Here is a 22,140-nt window from a genome sequence, read left to right as displayed (position 1 = left end):
AATTAATTTTGTAAATATTTCATAAAAATAAGGAAAATATCTTGTCAGCACATATTTTTTGATTGGTAATAATAAGTAGATAATTAGTTACAGAAATTCCAAAATCCCCTTGTTTGTAGATTTTTCAGACTTGCTGTTGTGCATGATCGACCCGGGCAGTGTTCCGGTAAATATCCTGCAGTATCCACCTGTCACACGTCTGCTTTCTCACGTTATACATTGTATTTTTCACTTGTTTCCCCCACTCCTGCGTTAAGGTTTCTACCCCCCCCCCCCCCCACTCCCTCACTCCCCCTCGAAGACGGAGGAATGCTGCCAAGCTGCAGCCAGGGTTACTATGGTAACGGTTGCCATGCAGCAAGACTTGTTTTCCCGGTCCTGTTGAGAACGTGCCTCCTGTATACAGATACCCTCTTCACATCCTGTCTTTGTTTAAAATTCACTAAAAACCTCACCAAGGTTATCCAATTACCACAGCGCTAACCGTCTCCTAATGTCGTATAACATGTTGATATCGGTACCAAGTGCTATCAGGTGATTACTGAGCTCTCTCCAGAGTTGTGGGAGGGGCTGTTCTGCAGTTTGTGTAATATGTTCTTACTTCGTGGGAGTGTATATTCCTGGCCAGGCGCAGGGTAGGAGGAGCACTGTCAACACACTGTTCAAGACCAGCCTCCACATGACAGCAGTTTGTGCTCCCGTAACTCCTCATGCATCACACAATATACTGCAGCTTGGCCCTTTTCTCCTCTTTACACGGTGTAAACGTTTGCACTGAGTGGTAAAGACACAAACAAGTGTTGTAAAGCATAACCAGAAAAGATACGTTTAGAGATCGTCTTCCCTCCGTGAAAATGAATTGGCCAGTGCTAGTCTTGGAAAGGCCGCCCCAGGTTACCTTTTTGTGTCTTTTTGTTATTTGAAACAGAGCACTCATATGAATCTGTGTTAAGGATCTTGATAGCACTTAAACTGGGTTCAGATCTGATTCCTGATTCTTGCTGTGTCTAACACCTGTGATCTGTGTTCACGCTGGCTAACAGCTCTTTACTCACTGACAGTAGGCAGAAGGAGTAGGCAGAACCAGTGGGCATTGGGCATGAGTCAGTGCCCAGTATGTCAGCACCCTGCCTGGGCTAACTCTCTTTATCGGAAGGGTGTGTGGGCATGTGTACCCACCAGGATTGCCAGATGAAGGCAGCAAAGCCATTATTCAAGCCAGAATGTTGTCACGAATGATGGTATCACATCACAAAATGATGATATCACACTTTTCCACTGCTGCCTTTGCAGAATATCTCAGCACCAATCTGATACACTGCCAATAAAACTCATTTTTCAAATCCTCCATTGATATGGAGCCACATTCGGATTAAAAAAATCTTTCAGTTGTTTTGAAAATAATGATAAAATTATCTTAGGAATATGCAGTGGTATGCATCATGTTCTTCTCTTTAACTGGTGTAAAACAAGTCTGGATAAAGAGGGAAGATCTGGCAACCCTGGTACTGACAACTGCTTTACATGTCCTACTAATGTCTAATCACAGTACAGTGGTGATGAGTGAGAATTCATAAATCAGTTCATTTGTGGATCTTCCCTGTTCTAATATTGACTCAGTTTGAACCAATCCCTGGGCTGCAGTGTACAGCAAAGCATTTTGATTGGTTCAGATCGGTTATTATTGGAAAACATGGGCTTCAACCAGTGATTGATTGGTGAAGCCTAACTATCTCATCACCACTTCATAGACCATCAAATGTCTTCTTTTGTGACAACTTCTGAACAAAATAATATCAAAAGACTCATTTCAGACTAGATTTGCAAGAAAGACAGGAATTTGGAATGACCTAACATAAATTCAGTTTAAGATAAAAAAAAGTCTTGAAAAAGCAGAAGCAGAAGCAAACACTCGCTGATGTGAGGTAGACCATATTGTCACATCTCTTCTCTCTTTACCCAACCCCGGCCCTAACCCCACCCCAACCCCTTAACCCCGCCCCTGCCCCGCCCAGCGCTCGCAAGAGGCCCATCCCGTATTACAGGCCCAGTCCATCCTCCCCCAGCTCTCTGAGCAGCTGCTCCACCATGCGCAGCTACACCGGGAGCCCCCGCCGCAACCCCAGCAGCTACTACAGCGGAGGCAGCTCGGAGAGGAGCGGCGGCTTCTGAGGGACCACGCCCACCTGCCCCGCCCTGCCATACCCCACCCACTCTCCCCCCGGACACAGCGTCACCATGCCCTGCCCGTCCTGAGGCCCTGTGCTCAGGGTTGGAGGAAACTCACTGAGCACTCAGTGGTCCAAAAGGGATCAAATCTGGAATCGACACCAGGCACCAGGAGATAAGATCATCAAACCACCAACAAGTCAGGGGAAGATGAGAACAGACGGAGTAAATGTATGATGAATAAATCTTTCCATGCTCCTTTCTGCCAGTGCTTAGCCAGCCATCCTGCTGTAGGATGAGTGTTTTTAGCTTTGTCTTTTACTTATAATGTCCCTTCAGGAGTGCCGTCTCCCTCGAGTTTTATATCACTGTGGAGCCAGGATCACAAAGGGGAAATGTGTATTGACTTTACCTCATTGGTTTAATGGCCCACAGGCAGGTTGTTTCCAGATTGATGTTGAGTCTGAAGAACAAAGCACTGGATCGGTGGAGCTAATTTTCTCGTCCCCTGACTCTTTGACTGAGAATAGAAACAGATGAGCTCATATGAGACAGTTCTGATTTGACTGAGGCGCTTCTCTCTTTAGAAACCTCCCTCCAACTCATCTCTGTACCTCCTTTTTTTGAAAGACTGTTCCTCAACACTGACTTCATTCTGTATTCTCTCTCTGTCTCTCATTTCCTCAAAAGTGCTGTCCAGTTTGAAGCAAGCAAAGCAGGGCGAAATATAGGCAGAAATTTTTGTGTCAAAACTAAGGAAATTTAAAAATTTGTAAACTGTAGTTCTGCTTCCACAAGAGCAAGAAAAGCAGTCTTTTTTTGTTATATTGTCAGAAGCAGGGAGATCAACTATCACAAGAACAAAAAAAAAAAAAACAACAAAAATGGCTTCATGTAATAGCACAGATCTTGCTTGTAGGAGGAGTGCTGTGTAACTTTTGATGTTGCTTTGGAACCATTTGTTCTGGTTGTTAACTATGCACCACACATTCCACATCATTTCAGTTAAGGCTTTGTGGAAGCTCAGCATGTTGCACCTGGGAGAGACATGGCTTTGACCATCTTACCCCTCCTCGCTGCTGTCATTGTTTCCAACACTGACCCATCTACTCACTTACACAGTGGCTCTCTGAAACGAAGGCCTTTATTCGATTATTTTTAGCACTACGTCATTGTTGCGGATAGTTACAGATAGACATGCATCTGACTAAATCAGATTATCTGTACATTTAATACATCTGATTCTTCGGTTGTTCATAATTTATTTGACTTCATTCTGACTTGTGAGTAGCAGTTTCGGTAAACTGAAACGAGACCACATGACAGACACATGTATTCCTACAAGCTCATTTTCAACCAACACTTTTTTGAGACCTATTTATTTATTTATTTATTTATTATTCATGTATTTATGTATTTATTTATTTATAACAACTACCTACCTTGTAAAAAAAACAATTCCATGGTTTATTGCTGCTCACACATTTTTGGAGAGCAGATATTTCAGAGACATGTTTGACATGATTATTTTAACATCTTCACATCTGATGAATGCAACTTGTTCAGTGGTTTTAATGATATTCCTAATCTCACCCTAAGCTTTTCCTTCCTGGGGAAAAAGACATAAGATTTGAAGAGTCTGACATCTGATCTTGTCTGATTTGTGTCACAAGATGTATAGTATGCTTTATGGGCCCAAGCTGGCTTAGCCAGTGTTATGCCGTGGTTCTTATACGTGGGCTGGTTTCTTGTTTGATTTAAGCTTTGCATTTGTGTATTAATGGTCCACATACCCATGTTTGCTGATGCTTTCTCTTGTCAGTGATTTCCTAGTGGCAGAAGTATAGAGAAAGGTCTGTCAGCACATGTGCAGAAATGTCTCTGAATTTCTAAATGTACTGATCTCGTGCAATCAGGGAACCCTCAGTCTTCCTTTTAAGTTATCGGTCTCTCTGTCACTTACTGATTGTTACATGCAAAATGTAACCCTATTTTGTCGGTTATAGTAAATACATACGTTGAGGAATTTTCACCTTTTTGATTGTATTAAAGTCAGTTGTTGTAGTGTAGCAGTTACACAGTTAAATAAAATGTACACAAATGGCAATTCAGTTTTTTTTTCCAGTTTGTCTCACTACATTAGAGGTTCAATTCTCAACTCAAGGCCTTGGGTGGGATGGTTTTGCAGTTTAATTTGTTTTTTTAAGCCAGCAACATTTTTAAAGCTGGGGAGGCAAGCTGTATTGGTTCAATCAAGATAATGATAATGAGTCATGTGGTCAAGTGTTTGGCTGAACAGAAGGCCTGCAGATATTGTAGCCTTCAAGAACCAACGCTGAGTAGGCCTGCAATACATGAATAATGAGGACTCTCCATGATAGTTCTGATCCATTATCTTTGTTCATCTATTCTTCAGTAAGGTTGCTACCTCACGGTATCATTTATTGAATGGTAAAGAGATTTGGTATGCACGGTCTGCTAGGGAAAGAAATATAACCTCGCTGATATGCTATGTGATAAAATGCCATAGCCTCACAAGGGACCACGATTTTTGGGGTGCAGATGTGAATGGCCATGGATTCCACAGACATTGAGGAAATGGCACTCGTCACATATGTGAAACTCAGGATCATGCCAAGACAGAAAAGCATTAATATGAACTGGATCTGCAGTCCTGTCTATGTGATATGAAAAACTTCAGACAGCTGAAACGTGACTCACAGCAGCCCATAATCCAAGGGTTTTCCTCCTTTCTCTGCTGCCTTTGTGTTGCGGTAAAAACCCACCAAGCCTTTGGTAGGCACGGCATGTGAAAATGGGGAGCATGTGTGTTCAGGTATGTGAATCCAGTGTCAACATACAAATAAATGCTCCTCCGGACAGCATGCCTGCAAAAAATCCCCGCACTTTGATGCGATCACAGGGAAATGCTTTCTGTAGATGGGCAAACATTGTCACTGAACACTGAGGCAGAACCGGGCCGTTGCTGAGACAGCCCACGCATCACTGCTGCTGCACATTGCCCCTGTGCTGTGACCGTGCTGTGCCCATGTTGGGCAGCGGTGTCTCTGTCTGTCCCGTGTCACCACATCACCCATCTCCTTATCGGTGTCCCTTCTTTTATCTCCCGATGTCCCCGCCACGTCTGTGCGGTTTCTGTGTTTTCTGACCTCGGGGTATCCCCATCCTGCGAGCGATCCGCCATCATCACCGCATTCCTTCCAGAAACACCACAAGGCGCTGCGTCTTTGGGCTGCGCACATGATAGTATCGCATTACCTGAAATCCCTGCAGTTACATATGGAGGATATACTGTGAAAGGTATTTTGGTGTTTCGCAATCTAAGAGGCACTGCGGTGGCAAAGCTTGAGTGCTTTAGCATGTGCTATTTGATTGACACAACTCTGGGGGGGGTGCTAATGTTTGTTTTTTTTTCCAGCCCTGAAAAATGGATTTGAGTATCTTCACACTTTAGTAGTTAAACTCCATTTATCGTCCCCTCTCTGGTAGATATGTTGTTTTTCCAAAATCACGCCAGATCTGTCCCCCTTTTTTAAAATGAATGTATGTGACAGCATTTTGGAAGCCTTTTCTGGTCAGATGTGACAGAAAAGGAAAAAAACAGAACATTTTCCCATATTTTCCCAAAAGGCATAACACTCAAGCTGAAAGAGGATTGTACCTAGAGTACAAAAAGCATATATTTGCAGCCAGCTCCTTAGCTCCCATTTAAGCTCTAAAGTGCACCTTAGAGGTGAATCAGACAAACCTCTTTATGTGTGATGGGGAGTTTAGGGTCTGGGGCTCTGAGACTGTTAATGCAGACAGAAGAGATCTCTTGCTGGTAGAGTGATTCCTTTCCTCCGCAGCTGTTGAGTGCAGACAGTAAGCCCATGCCACCGGCCCTGCCCCCGATTCTGCTGAGTAGGGCTGGGTTTGTTGTGTCGCAACAGGAGACGGTTGACAAGCCCCCGGATTCCTCACCGAGCCGTTAATGACATGGAGGAGATTTCCATTGTCAGGCAGCTGCGTCAGGCTGGGGTTTTTACTCCAATCCCACTTTGGCGGTATGCCTTCCACGAATAGTCACCCCTGGCCCCTCTATAAATATCTAAGCGGGGGGCGTGAGGGGGGTGTGTAGGTGTTTATAAAGCCCCTGGACCAGGGGAGACACCACCCTCGGTTTCTCTGGCTCCTGCAAGGCAGAGGCTTCTTCTGGGCTCCGGTGAGAACGATGGCTGAGAGACAAGTCCCCTTCACCCTCCTGCGCCACCCCAGCTGGGACCCCTTCCGAGACTGGAACCAGGGCAGCCGGATCTTCGACCAGGCCTTCGGCATGCCCGCCATGATGGACGACTGGTACCAAACGGCCAGCGCCCACTGGCCCGGGTACCTCCGCCCACCTGGCTCCATGCTGGAGGGCTCGCCCGGCACCTTCATGTCCCCTCCCCCGGCGGCGGCGTACGCCCGCGCCCTGTCCCGCCAGCTCAGGGGTGGCATGTCCGAAATCCGGCACTCCCAGAACATCTGGAAGGTCAGCCTGGACGTCAACCACTTCTCCCCCGAGGAGCTGGTGGTGAAGACCAAGGACGGCGTCGTGGAGATCACTGGTGAGTCCCCGTTATCGCGAGCTGATGTTTGTGCACTGAACCTGTAAAAACTGTAACGTATGTAAGTCACTCTGGATAAGAGCGTCGGCAATAATATAATGGCAATAATATCATGTAATTTCAGAAGGTATAGTACTTGCACCAAAACCAGTTTGTTCTGTACCAGTAACTAGAAGGCAGAAGCACAGGGAAACAACAGTACTGATAAGTGGACTGAGCACATCTTTACTGTGTAATGTACGCACCGCAGCAGGAGCTGTAGGAGAGCATCACCCATCTCTATGTTTTCAGCTGGGAGGAGTACAGCGCTGTTTGGGGGATGAGATGGAGAGATTAAAGCAGTTACTCGCTGCTGGCATTCAGCCCTCCAGAATCCCCAGATCTAAACACTGGCAGATGGAACTGGAGTGGAAAGTACATCAGATCATAAAAAAATAATCATAAAAAAATCACAAGGCAGAAAAGTGCAATTGGGAGGCAATAGGGCTGAACACTTGATTGATTGAGCTCTCACAGAAAATGTCATTTTTTTGCACTGAAACCCTATGCTCAGTCATCTCTTTGTGGCTGTCTGTGTCTCTACTCCCCAGATAAACTAGTAAATTTTGGTAAATTTATAACATCCTTGATAACATCCTCTGTATCCCCTATATGCTCTAAGCACAACTACAAAGACTGAATATCAACTTTTTCAAGTTCCTACTGAAATAATTATTATTAATGTATACTATTCCTTGCTGTTATGTTTGTATTTACAGATTTACACACTGAAACTCCATATCCAATGTTAGTTTGTAACTGCAAAGTAATCAAGTAATGTCTGACTTTGTGCATTGATCCCATTGCACTTTACGTCTTTATGTGGCTCAGAGAAAGAATGTATTGGAATGAGGTAAACCTACTTTCAATGAGTGGCTGGAAATCATATTCCAAATCATTTGTTCACAACGGTGGTTTGTCAGCAGTCAACAGAGAGAAGATCATTTTCCAGCTGCAGAAGACCCCCCCCCCCCACCCCCCAAAAAAAAGGGAGAATGCTCAGTCGCAGGCTTGCATTATCACTCCACCTGTGAAACGCTAACCACAGACACAGAAACCGGATAAGGGGTGCGTGATTTCACATCTGTGAGTTCAGCTGTTCTCAGGCTAACCTGCGAATGTCTGTTCTGTCTGCAGGGAAACACGAGGAGAGGCGCGATGAGCATGGCTACGTTTCCAGAAACTTCACCAGGAAATACACGTGAGTGCCCCCCCCCCCCCCCCCAGAGATGCACTCACCCCTGGATCCATGCAACATCTGTCCTCAGCTCTCTGAGGAAAAACTGTGAAAGTTGCAGAAAAATGATGGCTGCAACCATGAGTGAGTCAGTTCTCAGGCAGATGTGTCCGTGCAGTCTATCCAGAGCAACATAGGTCACAGTTTTTACATGTCATACATTTATACATTTGGACTTTTTTGTGAGGCTGTTCTGGGTTAAGTGCCTTGCGCAAGGGTACAGCAGTTAATGGGAATCAAACCAGCAACCCTTTGGTTATGAGTCCTGCTCCCATATCACTATGCTACACTGCTGCCCATTAACAGAAATAACAGAAAATCAAGACCAGTTGCCTGTGGCAGTGTGTTCTGGAACTATTCCTTTAGGTTCAGATTATATTCCACTGTTGTAACTTAGAAACACATGGTGATCTCATGGTGATGCAACAGAGCATACTCAGGTTACATGGGGATCTCCCCGTTAAATACACAACTGTAAATCTCTGTTGAGCAGACCCCCCTGCTCATCATTGCAGATAGATGTGGGACACTCTGTGGTCTCTCCTTGCTGCAGGCTGCCCCCTGGTGCCGACGCTGAGAATGTCACCTCCTCCCTCTCTCCGGAGGGCGTGCTGACGGTGGAGGCCCCGCTGCCGAAGTCAGAGACCCACGCCAACGAGATCGCCATCCCCGTGTCCAAGTCCAAGATGGAGCTTAAGAAGTAAACTCCCCCCAGCAGGTGGCGCTGTACCAGCACTGCCGCAGATGCCAGCCCACAAGTGCAATCCACTGAGAATCACTCACTGCCACTATTCCTTCTGAGACGGGTCGCTCCTGCCATCCAGTCCTCTCTCTCAATGAACCAACCTTAGGAGGCTGTGTTTGCTTTGTAAATGCACCTGCAATGTGTGCCTTTATGCTTGTTGTGTAAGAATTATACGCTTTTACTGAATTTAAGTGAATATCCAGTCACTCCAGCTACCCCCCCCCCCCTCTGTTTCTATCACTAGCTGCCTAATAAGCAAGCTGTCCGCAGTCTGACGAGCCTCCTGCATTAACAGCCGAGTCCCTCGCCCAGGATCAGAGTACCCTGTTAGATCATCTGCTGACTAATCTGTGACTGACATATTGTAATGGCATCAGCTATACAGTCAAAGCAGATGTCCTATGCTAGATATGTGACCATATGCAATTAAGCGTCAAGTAGTTTCTCATTAGAAGCATGTGGAGAAATTATGCAGAAAGCGTCCACGGTCCTGCATCAGATGTTTTTACGCTGTGTAGTGTAGTGAAGCTTGATGGACAGCAGGGAAAGGGGATATAAGGGTTAACTGTGCTCATAAGACAATGCCTTGTTGCAAAATGTTTTTATACTTTTGCTACTTTTTCATGTTGTCATATATTTTGCATCGAATGGTTGCACTTTTTCATATCTGAGTTGTGGTTGCATTTGTGAAGCTGTGTCTATTAACGCTTGCAAGCAATAAAGTCTGGTTTGGAAAAAGACTACATGTTTCCTTTTTTATTAAATATTATAATTATTGTAATTATTATTTTAATTCTGGTAATAAGAAGAGTTTATCTTAAATGTTACCTTTTTGATGATTCGATAACTCTAACACACGAAGGTGTAGTGTGGGGGATAAGTCACTACAAAATTGACAGCATTATATAACAATAATTCATATTGTTGTGAGGTCTTGCATTTCTTTTGATGAAAATGCCTCAAGCAGGTACTATACCTGTTATATCTTGTTCCCGCTGCAACTAAATACAGTTCACCTTACTTCATTAGTAGAGTCATGCAGCTGTACAGTTAGAATAGAGCTACAGAGAGATTAAAGCATAGTTAGTATAAAGTATAGCAATACATTTAGGAATAAAGACGTTGTGTTTGATTGCATCACTCTTGATGAGATAAGAGGAATCAATTCATTTGTCAGTTGGAGAACATGCTGGCAGTCAAGCCCCCCCCCGGTGTTGGTACAGCTGTCATACTCCACGCCTCTGCAGTGAATGCACATGTGAACATACGCCCGACGGTGCTGAGCGCCTCATTGTAAAGCCGTTTCCAAGCCAAATGAGATGTGTGTGAATCAATGAACCCTGGACACCATATCAGGTCGATAGCAGCAGCTGGTAACCAGGTATGAGATTGCAGCCCAAGTGGGAGGGTCGGGCAAAATGTTTAAACATTAAACACGGAGCGAGAACAAGAGAGAAAGAGTGAGTACGAGAGAAAGGGGGGGTTTGGGAGTGACCGTGGAAGACTGAACCAAATTGAATGTGCGTTCTTTTCATTAATAATGAACGTGGCAAAGTCTAAAAATGTTGAGTTAAATCATTTATATTGGGGCAGTCATGCATGAAGGCTTCCTGCATAATCCCCTGCTGTAAGCAGACTTCCCAGTCCGTACCAAACCTGGGTTCCACACCAGGTCTGTGCCCATGACACCACCCTCAGAACACAGCGGTGTAAGTTGTTGGTCGAGTTTTCAGCTGAATCACTTCCCGCCAACAGCAAAGGTGCCGCACACAGTCACTTTCTCTGCTCAGCCACCAACGATGAGGAGTAACACGGTTACCTTTTCAGTAACTTAAGAGTCGCAAAAACACTCATGCTTTATCTCCCCTGGGGAAAGCCTGCTGAGTGCTGCACAACTCACTCCAATCCGCGTTTTCAGAACCTTTCAGGAAAATTTCCCTCAGATTTCAAAGTGCTGTCATTGCATTGTCTTTTTGGATTTGGCTCCAGGGGCTCTCGGGATACCCACAGCTGAACATTGGCATTGGCCAGCCAAGGAGACTGCAGCACTCCCCTAACAGCTGAGCAGAGCAGAACGAAAATGAGTGACTGTATATAGGATGTACTCTGATATACAGGCCTTTTTTATGGCTCTCCATAGAGATGATACGCAATATCCCGCTGAATTCCTCACAAACGCTTGCACAGCAGTTTTGCTTATTGTCGCACCTCTCTCTAATTTAGCCAGCACATGAACATATTTATTACATATATGTAAATAGAAACCCAGGCAAAGCAGCAGCGGAGTGATTTGAATTAGGGATTAGCAAGTAGGAGAGGGAGATCTCATGAGGCAAGTTCATGTGATACACTGAGATGTGTTTATGGAAACCCTATGCTGTAGTCACTGAGGACCCACCTGAAATGGTATAGCATGGAAATGATAAGTTATATATTAAAGTGTCCCATACATGCCAAACAGCAGTGCAGCGTATGGTAAGGAGCAGGGCTCGTATCTGAAAGTTTGCCGGTTTGATTCCGCACTGGGGCACTGCTGCTGTACCCTTGTACAAGGTACTTAACACACAATTGCCTCAGTAAATACCCAGCCACATAAAGGGTAACGTGCAAAAATAGCAACCTGTGTAAGTTGATCAATAATGTAATGTAATAATGATGTATTGCCTGTTCCATGCCCCTCACTCCTGACTGGGAATGTGCGGAATCGTAGCTGGGGAAGTTGACCAGTGACCATTGGAAGAATCCTCTAGGGTGCTGCAGCCTTAGACAAGTTAACTGAACTGACTGGCCTGAACCACTTGAGTAAATACCCAGGTGTGTATATGGACATTGTGTACAATTTAAGCACTTTGTAGGAGCATCTGTTTAACCAGTTACACTTCCCTCCTTGTCTGCGAACTTCTTCACATTGAAGGGATTCATAGTGAGACATGGTGTGAGGTTCAATCCTGGCTGTTTTATTGGCCTTGTGTTGACCTTGGAGTTTGTCACCAAACTTTTGGGGTGCGCCCTGAGACTACGCTGAGCTACCGTGTGAGACCCTCTGACGGATGATAGATAGATAGATAGATAGATATGTACTTTATTAATCCCAGTGGTTTGATCCCCCAGCCAGGACCGCATCCCGTCACAGTCACGGAAGCCCATCCGACGAGAGCCTTTGTTCTCCCTGTTGTTGGAGCTTTTCACTGCACAGGCCCATAGCGCTGGAACACCAAACTTGAACAAACCTCAAAATGGAGCCGTTTTACTGTTCCCCGCGGCTGCAGTCCGCTCCCAAACACCCATCGCTCCCAGTGCTCACGGCATCCAGCTGTCCCTGCTACCGCTCTGTCAGTGACTTGGTTTCATCCTCAAAGCTCTCGCACGGCTTGTCAGAGAGAACATGGAACATTCTAAAAACAGCTGAGCAAGCAGACCCCGGGGCGAGGATATACACGCGGCTATGCATTGCATGTATTTCTATATGCATTACTCTATACATGCACCGGTTCCAGCTGACACAAAATATCTTGCTGAAACGTGTCCAGCAAGGTCACTCATTGTCATAGATATACCGTGGGCTTTATTTAACAAATGCTAATGCCAGATCAGACTCTGGCTGCTGGGTGACTCCAAATGGATGGCTCCAGAAACCGTCCACAGCTCCCAGCCTAAGCCAGCTAATTCCCCAACTGCCCCCACAAGCTCACGCTACACATTCCAGAGAGAAACATACATCCAGTGAGGTCCGCTCCTGCCGGACAATGTCCAGCATGACTTATATTGACTCCCATTTTAAATGACTAAATAAATCTGTGCCTCCTCAACTAATGTGTGGTGACCTCTCCGGTCTGCCAGTGCAAAATGGTTGTTGTAAATCACCTGTGTGGTCACCATAAATTGTGTTGAGGTGAGTCACACCTCCCTGTGAAGCACTTTGAAAGGCACTACATACATGCAATTCATTCATTCAGCCATTCAATGTGAAGTTATTCAGCTGGAAGCAAACTGTAGGAGTGCTGAGTGCAAGAACATGTTTATTGCTGCCCAGGGTCACCAGCCATACAATTTTTTCATCACTGACAAATTGAATGAACTTCAGTGTGCTGTCATGGACAGCAGCCATGTATTATTATGAGCATCAAAATCATAAAATGAAACACAGACTCCATCCTGAACTCACACTGTAGCTTGAGGTTTTGTGTTCTCATCATTTTCAGCACAAACCGTTGTGCATGCATTGTTGACAGACTTAGACCAATCATTGTGATGTCACAATGGCAAATAGCTTGTTGGCTTTTTTGTCGTGTGCATAGGAATTACTCTGCAAAACCACGGTGATATGGTTAAATGATGTTTTTGCCAGCTGTACATAGTGTTATGGCTAGTTGGAAATGCTGACACCGATTCTGCTGTAGCCTCACTGGTGTGTCCAGCATGCTGATGTACACAGTTTGCTCCAACTCCACACATAAGCTGTTGGGGTGAACACTATTTTTAGAGTTGTCTGATATGCCCCCTGCTTCTACCACTGTCCTGTTTTTAATGAGCCAAAATCTATCTAGCTTTTGTGCTAGAACACTTCTCCTTGAAAAGTAAGGGATTAAAAGTACATGGGGTTCAAGCAAGTGCCAGTTCATACACATTTACAACTTTCATTTTTGGGGGAATTTTCAGGATGCCAGTTCTTCTAGTGACCTAGAAGGAGCATGTGTGGCCACCCATAACTGTCCTGTCACCAGAAGATGTGAAATCCAACCAAATACTCACCTGTGGGGAAAGAGGACCCCCAACCATAGAGCGAAAACTGAAGACGAAAAGAACGTTGCACGGAAGACTGCAACAGTGTCTGGGGCTTATTGAACTATGAATATATTGAATTATTGATATATGACTAGCTTCTATGTAAGCGACATAAGTCAGTATTCAGTAAGTCAGTAAAATTATCACCTCCAAAGCACTGGAAGGCAGGTTGTTCTATTTTTGCACATATCATTTGTTTCCTGTCTTGAAATCACAGTGACACAGCTCACACAATCTCATATTTAGCAAAGGTCTCAAAAAATAATCTGAGTCGTTTCACAGTGATATTTTACATCTTGGGGTGTCCCCTAAACAGAAACTGGTTTTTGCATACATTGAGCATTTCAGGTGTCAAGCTGTTGTTTGTGCTACTAGCCTACTAGCTACTAGCCTACGACTTCCACCAAGAGGTAATGTGAGCATGATTTATTCTACGTAGCCAAAAATGTGCTTTTTTTCCTTTCTTATCTTTCCTTATCTGTATTTTTTCCTGTGTATACGTTCACAAGTAGAGTGCAGTTGCCTCTAAACTTTTCCTAAATCTCTGGTCTCAAGCATAATAAGAAAGAATAATTCAGGCCCCATTGATTGCAAAGATCCCCATCAGTTTACAGTCCGGAATATCCCAGCCTTTCCAGGCGAGAATGTGAAATATATATGAAGAACTGCTGCTGAATCCCTTTAAATTCACAAAAAAGAGGCTTCCCATGGCAGGCGTGATAGCCTACAAGAAGGCAATTCTGAAAGATTGGTTCCACCTGGTGTTCATTTGAAATCGGTGTAGTTGCATTACCTTTTGGATATACTTACTGTATCTCTCAAAGGAGCACAGATAAACTACACACTGCTCACCCAAGGACTTTAATTGACTGGTCAAGTGCAATGAATTTTCTGAAAGATTATTTCCATCAAATGTAGTGGGATGATTTTTTTATTTTTCCATTGTTTCTTGTCAAGTTTGTTGAAACCCCAGAACGTGCTATTGCATTGTATGTGTATTTGTTACTGCATGTGTGTTAAACTATATTTTCAACTGAAATAAAAATGCTAACAAAAAAAAGAACTGGTGCTGAGTTTCAGTTTATGCGCAATGGGTACTGTCAGGGCTCCCGCCCCCTAGCTGTTGTGTTTTTGTTTTTTCCCTGTCCATGTGCTTTTGTTTTCCTTGTGTTCTAGCCCTGCCCCGCTCTCCGCCTTGTCTCCGCCCACCTGATTGTCTCCACCTGCCTACCTGCACACCTGCCTCCCATCACCTAATCAGCCCAGCCCTATATCTACCCTGCTTGTCTCTGTGTTGTTTGCCAGATCGTTTCAGTGTTTCTGCCTGTCTTGTTTCCCGCCTGTTTCCCTGTTTGGATTTTGCTGGTTTTTGCCTCGCCTGTTCCTCGACATCGTTTTTGCCTGCCTTTCTGTCCTGATTGCCTGATCTGCCTGCCTTCAAGGTTTGACCCTGCCTGTTTCTGTTTTTGATCCCTGTTTTGCCCTTGGACTGCCTACCTGGTATTTTGACCCTGCCTGTTTTTGGACTGCCTGCTTGTTTGACAATTCTGTTAATAAACGCCTGGAATTGGAGCACTCGAGGTCCGTGCCTGAGTCCTGACAGGTACAGTACTTGCAGAGGCTGAGAGCTATGCTACTGCAATACAGGCAAACGGCTCTGGTTGACTTTAATACTGCATAATAGGCACTTGAGAAATTCTTTTTGGGCAGACCTTGCTAGTAAATACATGACTCACTGATCCTTTTTATTTGATGAGATTTAAATTATTCATCCCAGTACCATCAGTTCTCCCCTGTGCTCAGGCTAAGACCCACAGCCAGGCCAGTGTTAAGCCCCTGCAAAGGAGTGATATCAGCGAGGGTTTTTCATTGGCTGCGTTCCTCCCTTCTCCCCAGAATCTTATATATCTCATCAGAATTAAGTAGGCCATCTCTCTGAAGGCTTCCTTGATATGTTTGGAAAAGTGTGTGTCCAAGTGCACGTGTATGAATGTGTGTGTATACAGACGTGCACAGACCATATTATTCAACGAGAGCAGAAGCTCTTGAGAACCTCTGTCTGTTTTAATTACTGTAGCTGGAGATATTTGAATTAAATCTGAACAGTGATTGTCATTTTAGACCACTATATTCGATAATTCAGCCTTGGGTCGTTCTAGGCTTGTCATTGTGCATGGAAACATGTTGCTGCTCTGTATCTACAATAAGCCATGAAAACACAGCAGTCACAATTGTCATGTACTTCTTGCTGGCTGATATTTTGCCTCTGTGGCTTATGCTGCCACCTAGCCGCTGACAGTGGTATTACCACTGCTGCTTTTTTTCCATCTATTTTATGGTTGAGCAATGGTTGCTTTTAAAGTCTGAATGCTTTGTCTGGCAGTATGTGCATCATATTCAGATTAAGAGAACAGGGTGTGACCCAAGCTTATTTGGGTGCGCTCCACTGCGTGGTGCACGGTGAAATTCACTGCTGCCCCTTTGAAACGCAGCCCAGAGGGAACCTCTGCAGAAAACCAAATTCATGATGGACGGGCAGAGGAAGCAGTGAGATTCATTAGCAGAAAAAGGGGTTTCAAAGAGAGCGGGATCTAATCCTCTGAACAGCAGCTGTCCTGGTGGTTTTGGATCGCTGGAAAGCAGCGCTCGCCCCGCAGAATCCTGGCGGCAAATCCAATCACCTGGGAGGCAACGCAAAGGTGTGCTCGCCACAGCTGCTCTACGGCTGACAAACGCAGAGCTGGGAGTGTGATGTCACAGGAGGGATACAGTCTGGCTTTGCTATTCAACTCTACCATGTGAATTCACCTCTATGAGAAATTAACAGATGGTCAGTTTGCAGATTTTGATTGTGGCATGAATCATAACTATAATGGCTTTCTCAATCTGAGATTTCTGTATTTTGAGCTTGTTAAACTTTGGTATAACCACCGACAAAGCAATGTGCAAAATTTCAAACCAATGACTTACTCAGCCCCTAATCTCAAACCTGCAACTATTATTCCATCATGTTCACATGCCTCTTCACTGTATTATGTCTTTTTGTCTGCTGTCCACAGAACAAATACACATGTGCCTATAGGGGGTTACCTACCCATATAGACTCTTTTGAAAATCACCCTCTGCCCATATTTCCAATCAAAAAAAATCATCAAAATCTATTTGTTATGGTGCATTTTTACAATCAAGATTTTCACAAAGTGCTGCATATATACTGCATTTTCTAGAGGGAATCAAAATAGCAGAAAACCCAGGCCAACTGGAAAGTATTCCCTGAAAAGGTGGTCCACAGACTCTTGGAAAATAATAATGGAAAAGATAGTATTAGAATAACACATAGGAAAGCATAAGCTCATCTCAGCAGTTCAGCAGAGTGGTTTCATTCTGCAGCCAATGAGGTGGACCGAGGATTGAAACGTTGGCCTCAGGCAGGTTGAGAGGGGACCCTCCTTCTCAGAGGGGATGGTGCAGTATTTAACTGTATGTAATGGGTAACAGTAACAGTATCTAAGAAATTAACCATTGCCAAACATACACTGTAAACACACACCCACACACATATGCACGCGCTGACACACACACACATGCGTGTGCACACACGCACACATGCGCGCGCGCGCACACACACATGCGCACACACACACATGTGCACACTTAAAGACACACGACACAATCGCTTGCAAACACACATATTCTGTATAAGGATGAACCACAGCACTATCACTGTGAAAAAATGCATACCTCCCTTCGGCATCAGCCTCCTGCTTTCCCTGTCTTTGACAGCTTGGAGGGGTGATGAAAGTTGGACTCTATCCCCTGTTGGATTCTATGTGTCTGGCAGTAGGCGTGTCAGTAAGAGACACTCTGTCTCAAAGGAAGACATCCTCTTGACCAGACAGTGACAGATGGGAAACCTCTCAGTCCACAGAGCAAAGGTTATTTTAAGAGCACATTGACATGTTGGCTTTGTAAACTCAGAGCTGGACAATTAAAATAACAAAAAAAATTGACTTTGACAGATATTGACTTAGAACATAATATCTATATGTGACATCCACACATGAAAATATTTAAAAACTTTTTTTTTTCAAATCATGCTAATAAATTGCCAAAATCGATTTGTGATCTTATAGAGAGCAACCACCAGTTCTGCTGCCTCACACACCGCTTATGGAATATGCCTTTACGGTGCATTGTCATAACAGCTTTTTAAAAAGCTTTGGGTAGTAGCTTTGCATCTGCCAATGTAAAAAATGAATAAGCAAACAAATAATTTATATTAAAAACAAAAAAACTCCTGGCAGATGTTACCCAGTGCTGTGTGTCTGTGACCACTGATGCCAATGTAATCAGGATTTGCAACAGCACTGAATTTTAGTTATGATAAACGGTGACCTGGAGTATAATGCATCAGTGTCCCGCCGGCACACCAGGTCCCATCATATTTTTTAATGCACTCTCTGTTGCTCCAGCTCTTCATCCTTTGTGGGATGTGATAGATGTCTGAGCGGAGCAGCAGGGGAGTTGCGGTAATAATGGGGTGCTGATTATAGCCATAGCAACAGGGACCGGATTGGTCGCTGTGCTGCAGGAGTCGGCTTGCTATTGGCCGACAGCGGAGACAGCTAAGTATTATAATTCATTTCATAGAGGAGTCTCTCAAGAAGCCGTGGCCGAAGTCGTGATCGTGAGGCTGCGCGTCTAGCTGCTTGTGTTCATTAGAGCGCGCAGTGACCCGCATGTGCGTGAAATAAACAGATTTGCGCATGAATAATTATCGGCTGGCGTTTACATGGAGGCAGTGCGTGAAAGATGGAGTATTTTGTTTTAAGCGCTGCAAGGTTCATGACAGTAATATGGCAGCGACCAGGTAAAAGTCAGGATATCGTGACCGGAATACGCGAAGTCAAAATGGGTTTGAAGGAAATACGTTTTTAAAAATCAATCGCTATAATGAAAATACTTATAAATTTAAGAAAGCAGATAGTGGGTATTTTTGTGTTTATTTAGCAAACCCCAAGCCCCACCTGTAAGGGTGGGTTCCATTAGATACATACGTAGGCGTAACTTTCAGTATAAAACGGGAAAGTTTCTTTTTTCTAAAAGAAAGGCAGACTTTGTGCTGCAAAACTAAGCTAGGACATCTACTTAAATATCTTAGAGTCCTGAGAAGATCTGAAATTAAATTTAATGACATTCTTGTATGAATTTTTTGTATGTGGATGCATGTGTGCAGTGTTATTATCTGAATGAATGGTAAACTGCATTACTACCGACTTACATGGAATTATTTACATAGAATTCCTTTTTTGTTTAATATTGCTTAATTCATATTGCTTAATTTAATAATAGGAAATATTTGTGGGAATATGATGTTCAATACTTTCAGAACGCTGAACATTTCTTAATAGCGTTGAGTGTCAGTATACTGTAATATTTGTGATACATTCGTACTTGCATCAGTTTATGATACTAGTATTATTAGTTTAACTAAATTGTAATTATCTTAACATTAACTTCATAAACTTCATAAACATAATAAAGCAAATAAAGCTGTTTCATTAATAGCCTTCTCATATGTATTCAGGCCCCAGTATGTGGAAATGATAAAACTATTTGCTTCACCTACACATTCATTAGTAGTTTCCTCGCACTTATAAGGAGCTTAACGTGAACTGATCACCCAGGCAACAGGTGAGATGCAGCTCTGGCTGGGGTGCTTTGCTCTGCATTGCAGTAGAGAGCAGACACAAGCTGAAACACTCCGTCCACAGTGCAGGTCACTCAACCAAGGATATGACAAGAGTAACCAGGCACATTCATGTAGGTGTTTCACAAAGTATTCATGTGTTTCCAGTAAACAATATCAATTTGTCTTCATTAATCCTTAAGCATGTTTTTTTTTTCCTACCATATGAGACTAAAGGGAAGTATTTGTATAAGGTGACCTCTTTGGAAATTGTCTCTTTGCTGTAATTGGCAGTGAGGCATTTCCATGCTGTTCTCTTGACTTGGGCAGAGAAGGAGTTCAAGGTTTTCATTCAGTAAAATTTGGTTTTCTGATGGATTATAGTTTATAGAAGTCAAACCAAATACTGTTTAAGACAAGATATTAAGGTGGTTTTTATTCTCCAGTCAGTGGCAGTTTTAGGCAAATTGACCAATGGAATTTTATCCTTTTCAGGAGATCTACTAAGATGCAATGCACCATGTAATTGTTCATATTAATCTTCTGCTCAGATTATGTTGCTTTTAAACCCTCGCACTGAAAAACCTGCAGGTATTGCTTAGCTTTATAATTAGTAAGCTACCCTCACTTGTATGACAGTGATGGTGAGCTAACAAGAGCACCCCCAGTGGCTAATACGGTGCATGACAGCCTGGGCCTGGGTTTACCCCTGGGTGATCTTAGGTTTAGTGTCCTTGCATGCAGGTGTACATGTTCAGTTCTGTATGACCACCTGTGCTGCACGCTGATGTCATGCAAGGCATAAAAGTACATACACCAGGGAACACACTGGAATATTTCTGTGTACTTAGGCCAATACTGTGAGGCGGGCAGGGCGAACATCTGTGAGGACGGTTCATGGCTAGGTCATTCTCTTTGTTTCCACTTACCTTCTATGACTGTGAAAAAAGGAACTGTTTATATGATGCAAGGAATGCACAGATTTTAGTCATAGAGCATTTCATGTAATAAAAAAAACACTGATATCTGATTACTCTGATCAGAGGCAATGAATACAGATTGGTACGTTGAGATTCTGCACTTTTTTGTGTAAAATCAGTTTGACTACAACTTATTATATATCCCTTTCCCCCAAAAGGATTTGTATGGCATGAAAGTACTACGTGAGGATTTTGTAAAATGAGATTTTCTATGGTGCATTTTAGAGAGAAATGGTACTATTTTGAATTATACCAAGCTATATTGTGCTCATCATCCAAAACTATTTAACCACATACACCTGTGACCAGAAATACCTCTGTTAGCTACAACAGTGTTAAAATTCCCTGAGGAAAATCTTAAGAAGAGATTATAGTGGTATGTTCATCACTCAAAAAAATTCATGGGACAGCTTTGACAACCAGTTTCCTCTTAAAACTAGCAGGTGGCGTTTGTGATATTTTTGTGCCGCGCTGGAATCAAGAAGAGGACAACGTGTGCTGTAATTCCGCAGAGTCCCGTATCTCAGCAAATGGCAAAATGGCATCTTGTCAGAAAGTCCACCCCACTAGCTATGGATGTCTTCATTTACGCAGCATATAGGCAAGGCTCTGGTTGCATTTACCGTGCAGTTTGCAGCCTGTTTTGCTGTGTATTTAAGGGTTTAATCTGGTTTGCAATATCTTCAGTCCAGCCCTGAACTAGCACAGCCCTGACTTATCCCCCTCGTGGGAGATCTTAATTCTGGTGATTATTTTATCTGAGCACATGAGGAGAAGCGTTGGGCAGCATAGGAGCCTGGGAAATGCCCTACCATTTTACCGTCAGACTTGGGTAGGCTCAGGGTCTTGGAGTCTTGGCCATGGAGCAAAATTAGAAAAAGAACATTGAATAAAAAAATGACAAAAAGGTTGATATTTATGCCAAGAAACCAGTATCTTTAATGGGTGACAGAAGGCAACCAGGTTTCCTAGAACTACACACATGCTTAACATAACAGGACACTGTTTTTTTCTCAACTCTTTCCCTCTTAATGGAAATTGGGATTATTTATTCATTATTTAATTTTATTTATTCATTTGCCTATTAGTGTTTCCTTCCCGGCCTATAAGCTGGACGGTGCTTTCACAGACAAAGAGAAAATGGTTCTGACCACTTTTCCCAATCGCATCACCTAGGCAACTCCAATGATCTCGCTGTTCCCCGGGCTTCCAGTTTCTAGTGTCAGATGATGCAGCAGAGCATGCATATTAGGTGTGAACTGTCATGTGAAGAGCTGGGATTGAAAAAAAGAAAAAGAAAATCAACTGTTGATTTATATAATGTGCTTTTTTTCTTAAGGACTTGAACACTGTAATATACTATATATATAGTATGTAGTATGCATGTATGTAGTATACTATATATACCTATAGGTAATTTTAAATTGTTTTGTGTCCAGGTACACCACTTGAACATAAAACACATGTAAAAATCCTACTTTTAAAGAAGCCTCTGAGAGCCTGGTGTTCATTGGGGAACAGCCTGATTATATTTACTGGCAGTGCATGTGTGATCAAAGCTGCTGTGATTCAAAACTCAAACATAATTCTCCTCCCTGGACAAACATGACCACGCCCTCAGACACACTCTACTTTGCGCTCTGTCCTGTAGTGACTGAAGTCCGGCTTACAGCCGTGCAACCTCTGACAAACTGTGAGAGAGTCGCTGCAGCAAGATAATACAACCAGGCCCTCTGCGGCATGTCAGGGAGGTGGGGCACAGTGGCACACTCACAGGTCAGGAAGAAGGCATAACCATAGCATCTCCACAGCAGCAGCAGTATCAATCTCTACCATTTACCTCTGGATTCAATCAGGATTTGTCATTAACTCTTAACTGTAGATTA

The 22,140-nt window shown here is 43.6% G+C and overlaps 2 protein-coding genes across 2 annotated transcripts in view; both read left to right on the top strand.

Annotated features, from left to right (window-relative positions):
• The window catches only part of LOC118783826 (serine/arginine repetitive matrix protein 3-like), a 49,245-nt gene extending 46,200 nt beyond the window's left edge, over positions 1-3,045 (top strand). The window contains exon 16 of the mRNA XM_036537784.1: positions 2,016-3,045. Coding sequence (XP_036393677.1) covers positions 2,016-2,172 — 157 coding nt within the window. The 3' untranslated portion in view covers positions 2,173-3,045. The remainder of the gene's footprint in view (positions 1-2,015) is intronic.
• A 3,358-nt stretch (positions 3,046-6,403) lies between these two features.
• Positions 6,404-9,093, top strand: LOC118783378 (heat shock protein beta-1-like). The gene is made up of 3 exons (XM_036537224.1): positions 6,404-6,779; positions 7,956-8,019; positions 8,609-9,093. Exons 1-3 carry the CDS (start codon positions 6,404-6,406, stop codon positions 8,757-8,759), a joined length of 591 nt encoding a protein of 196 aa, XP_036393117.1. The 3' UTR covers positions 8,760-9,093.
• Positions 9,094-22,140: the final 13,047 nt, after the last annotated feature.

Source organism: Megalops cyprinoides, chromosome 9 (genome assembly GCF_013368585.1).
Source record: "Megalops cyprinoides isolate fMegCyp1 chromosome 9, fMegCyp1.pri, whole genome shotgun sequence".
In the NCBI taxonomy this organism is placed as follows: Eukaryota; Metazoa; Chordata; class Actinopteri; order Elopiformes; family Megalopidae; genus Megalops; species Megalops cyprinoides.
This window is presented reverse-complemented; position numbering and strand designations above follow the sequence as displayed.

Bases quoted from the DNA above. Each gene is read 5' to 3' on its own strand.
- LOC118783378 (XM_036537224.1), top strand. From the start codon at position 6,404: ATGGCTGAGAGACAAGTCCCCTTCACCCTCCTGCGCCACCCCAGCTGG. The intron at 6,780-7,955 runs GTGAGTCCCCGT...TTCTGTCTGCAG, and splicing joins CGGCGTCGTGGAGATCACTG to GGAAACACGAGGAGAGGCGC. The intron at 8,020-8,608 runs GTGAGTGCCCCC...TCCTTGCTGCAG, and splicing joins AACTTCACCAGGAAATACAC to GCTGCCCCCTGGTGCCGACG.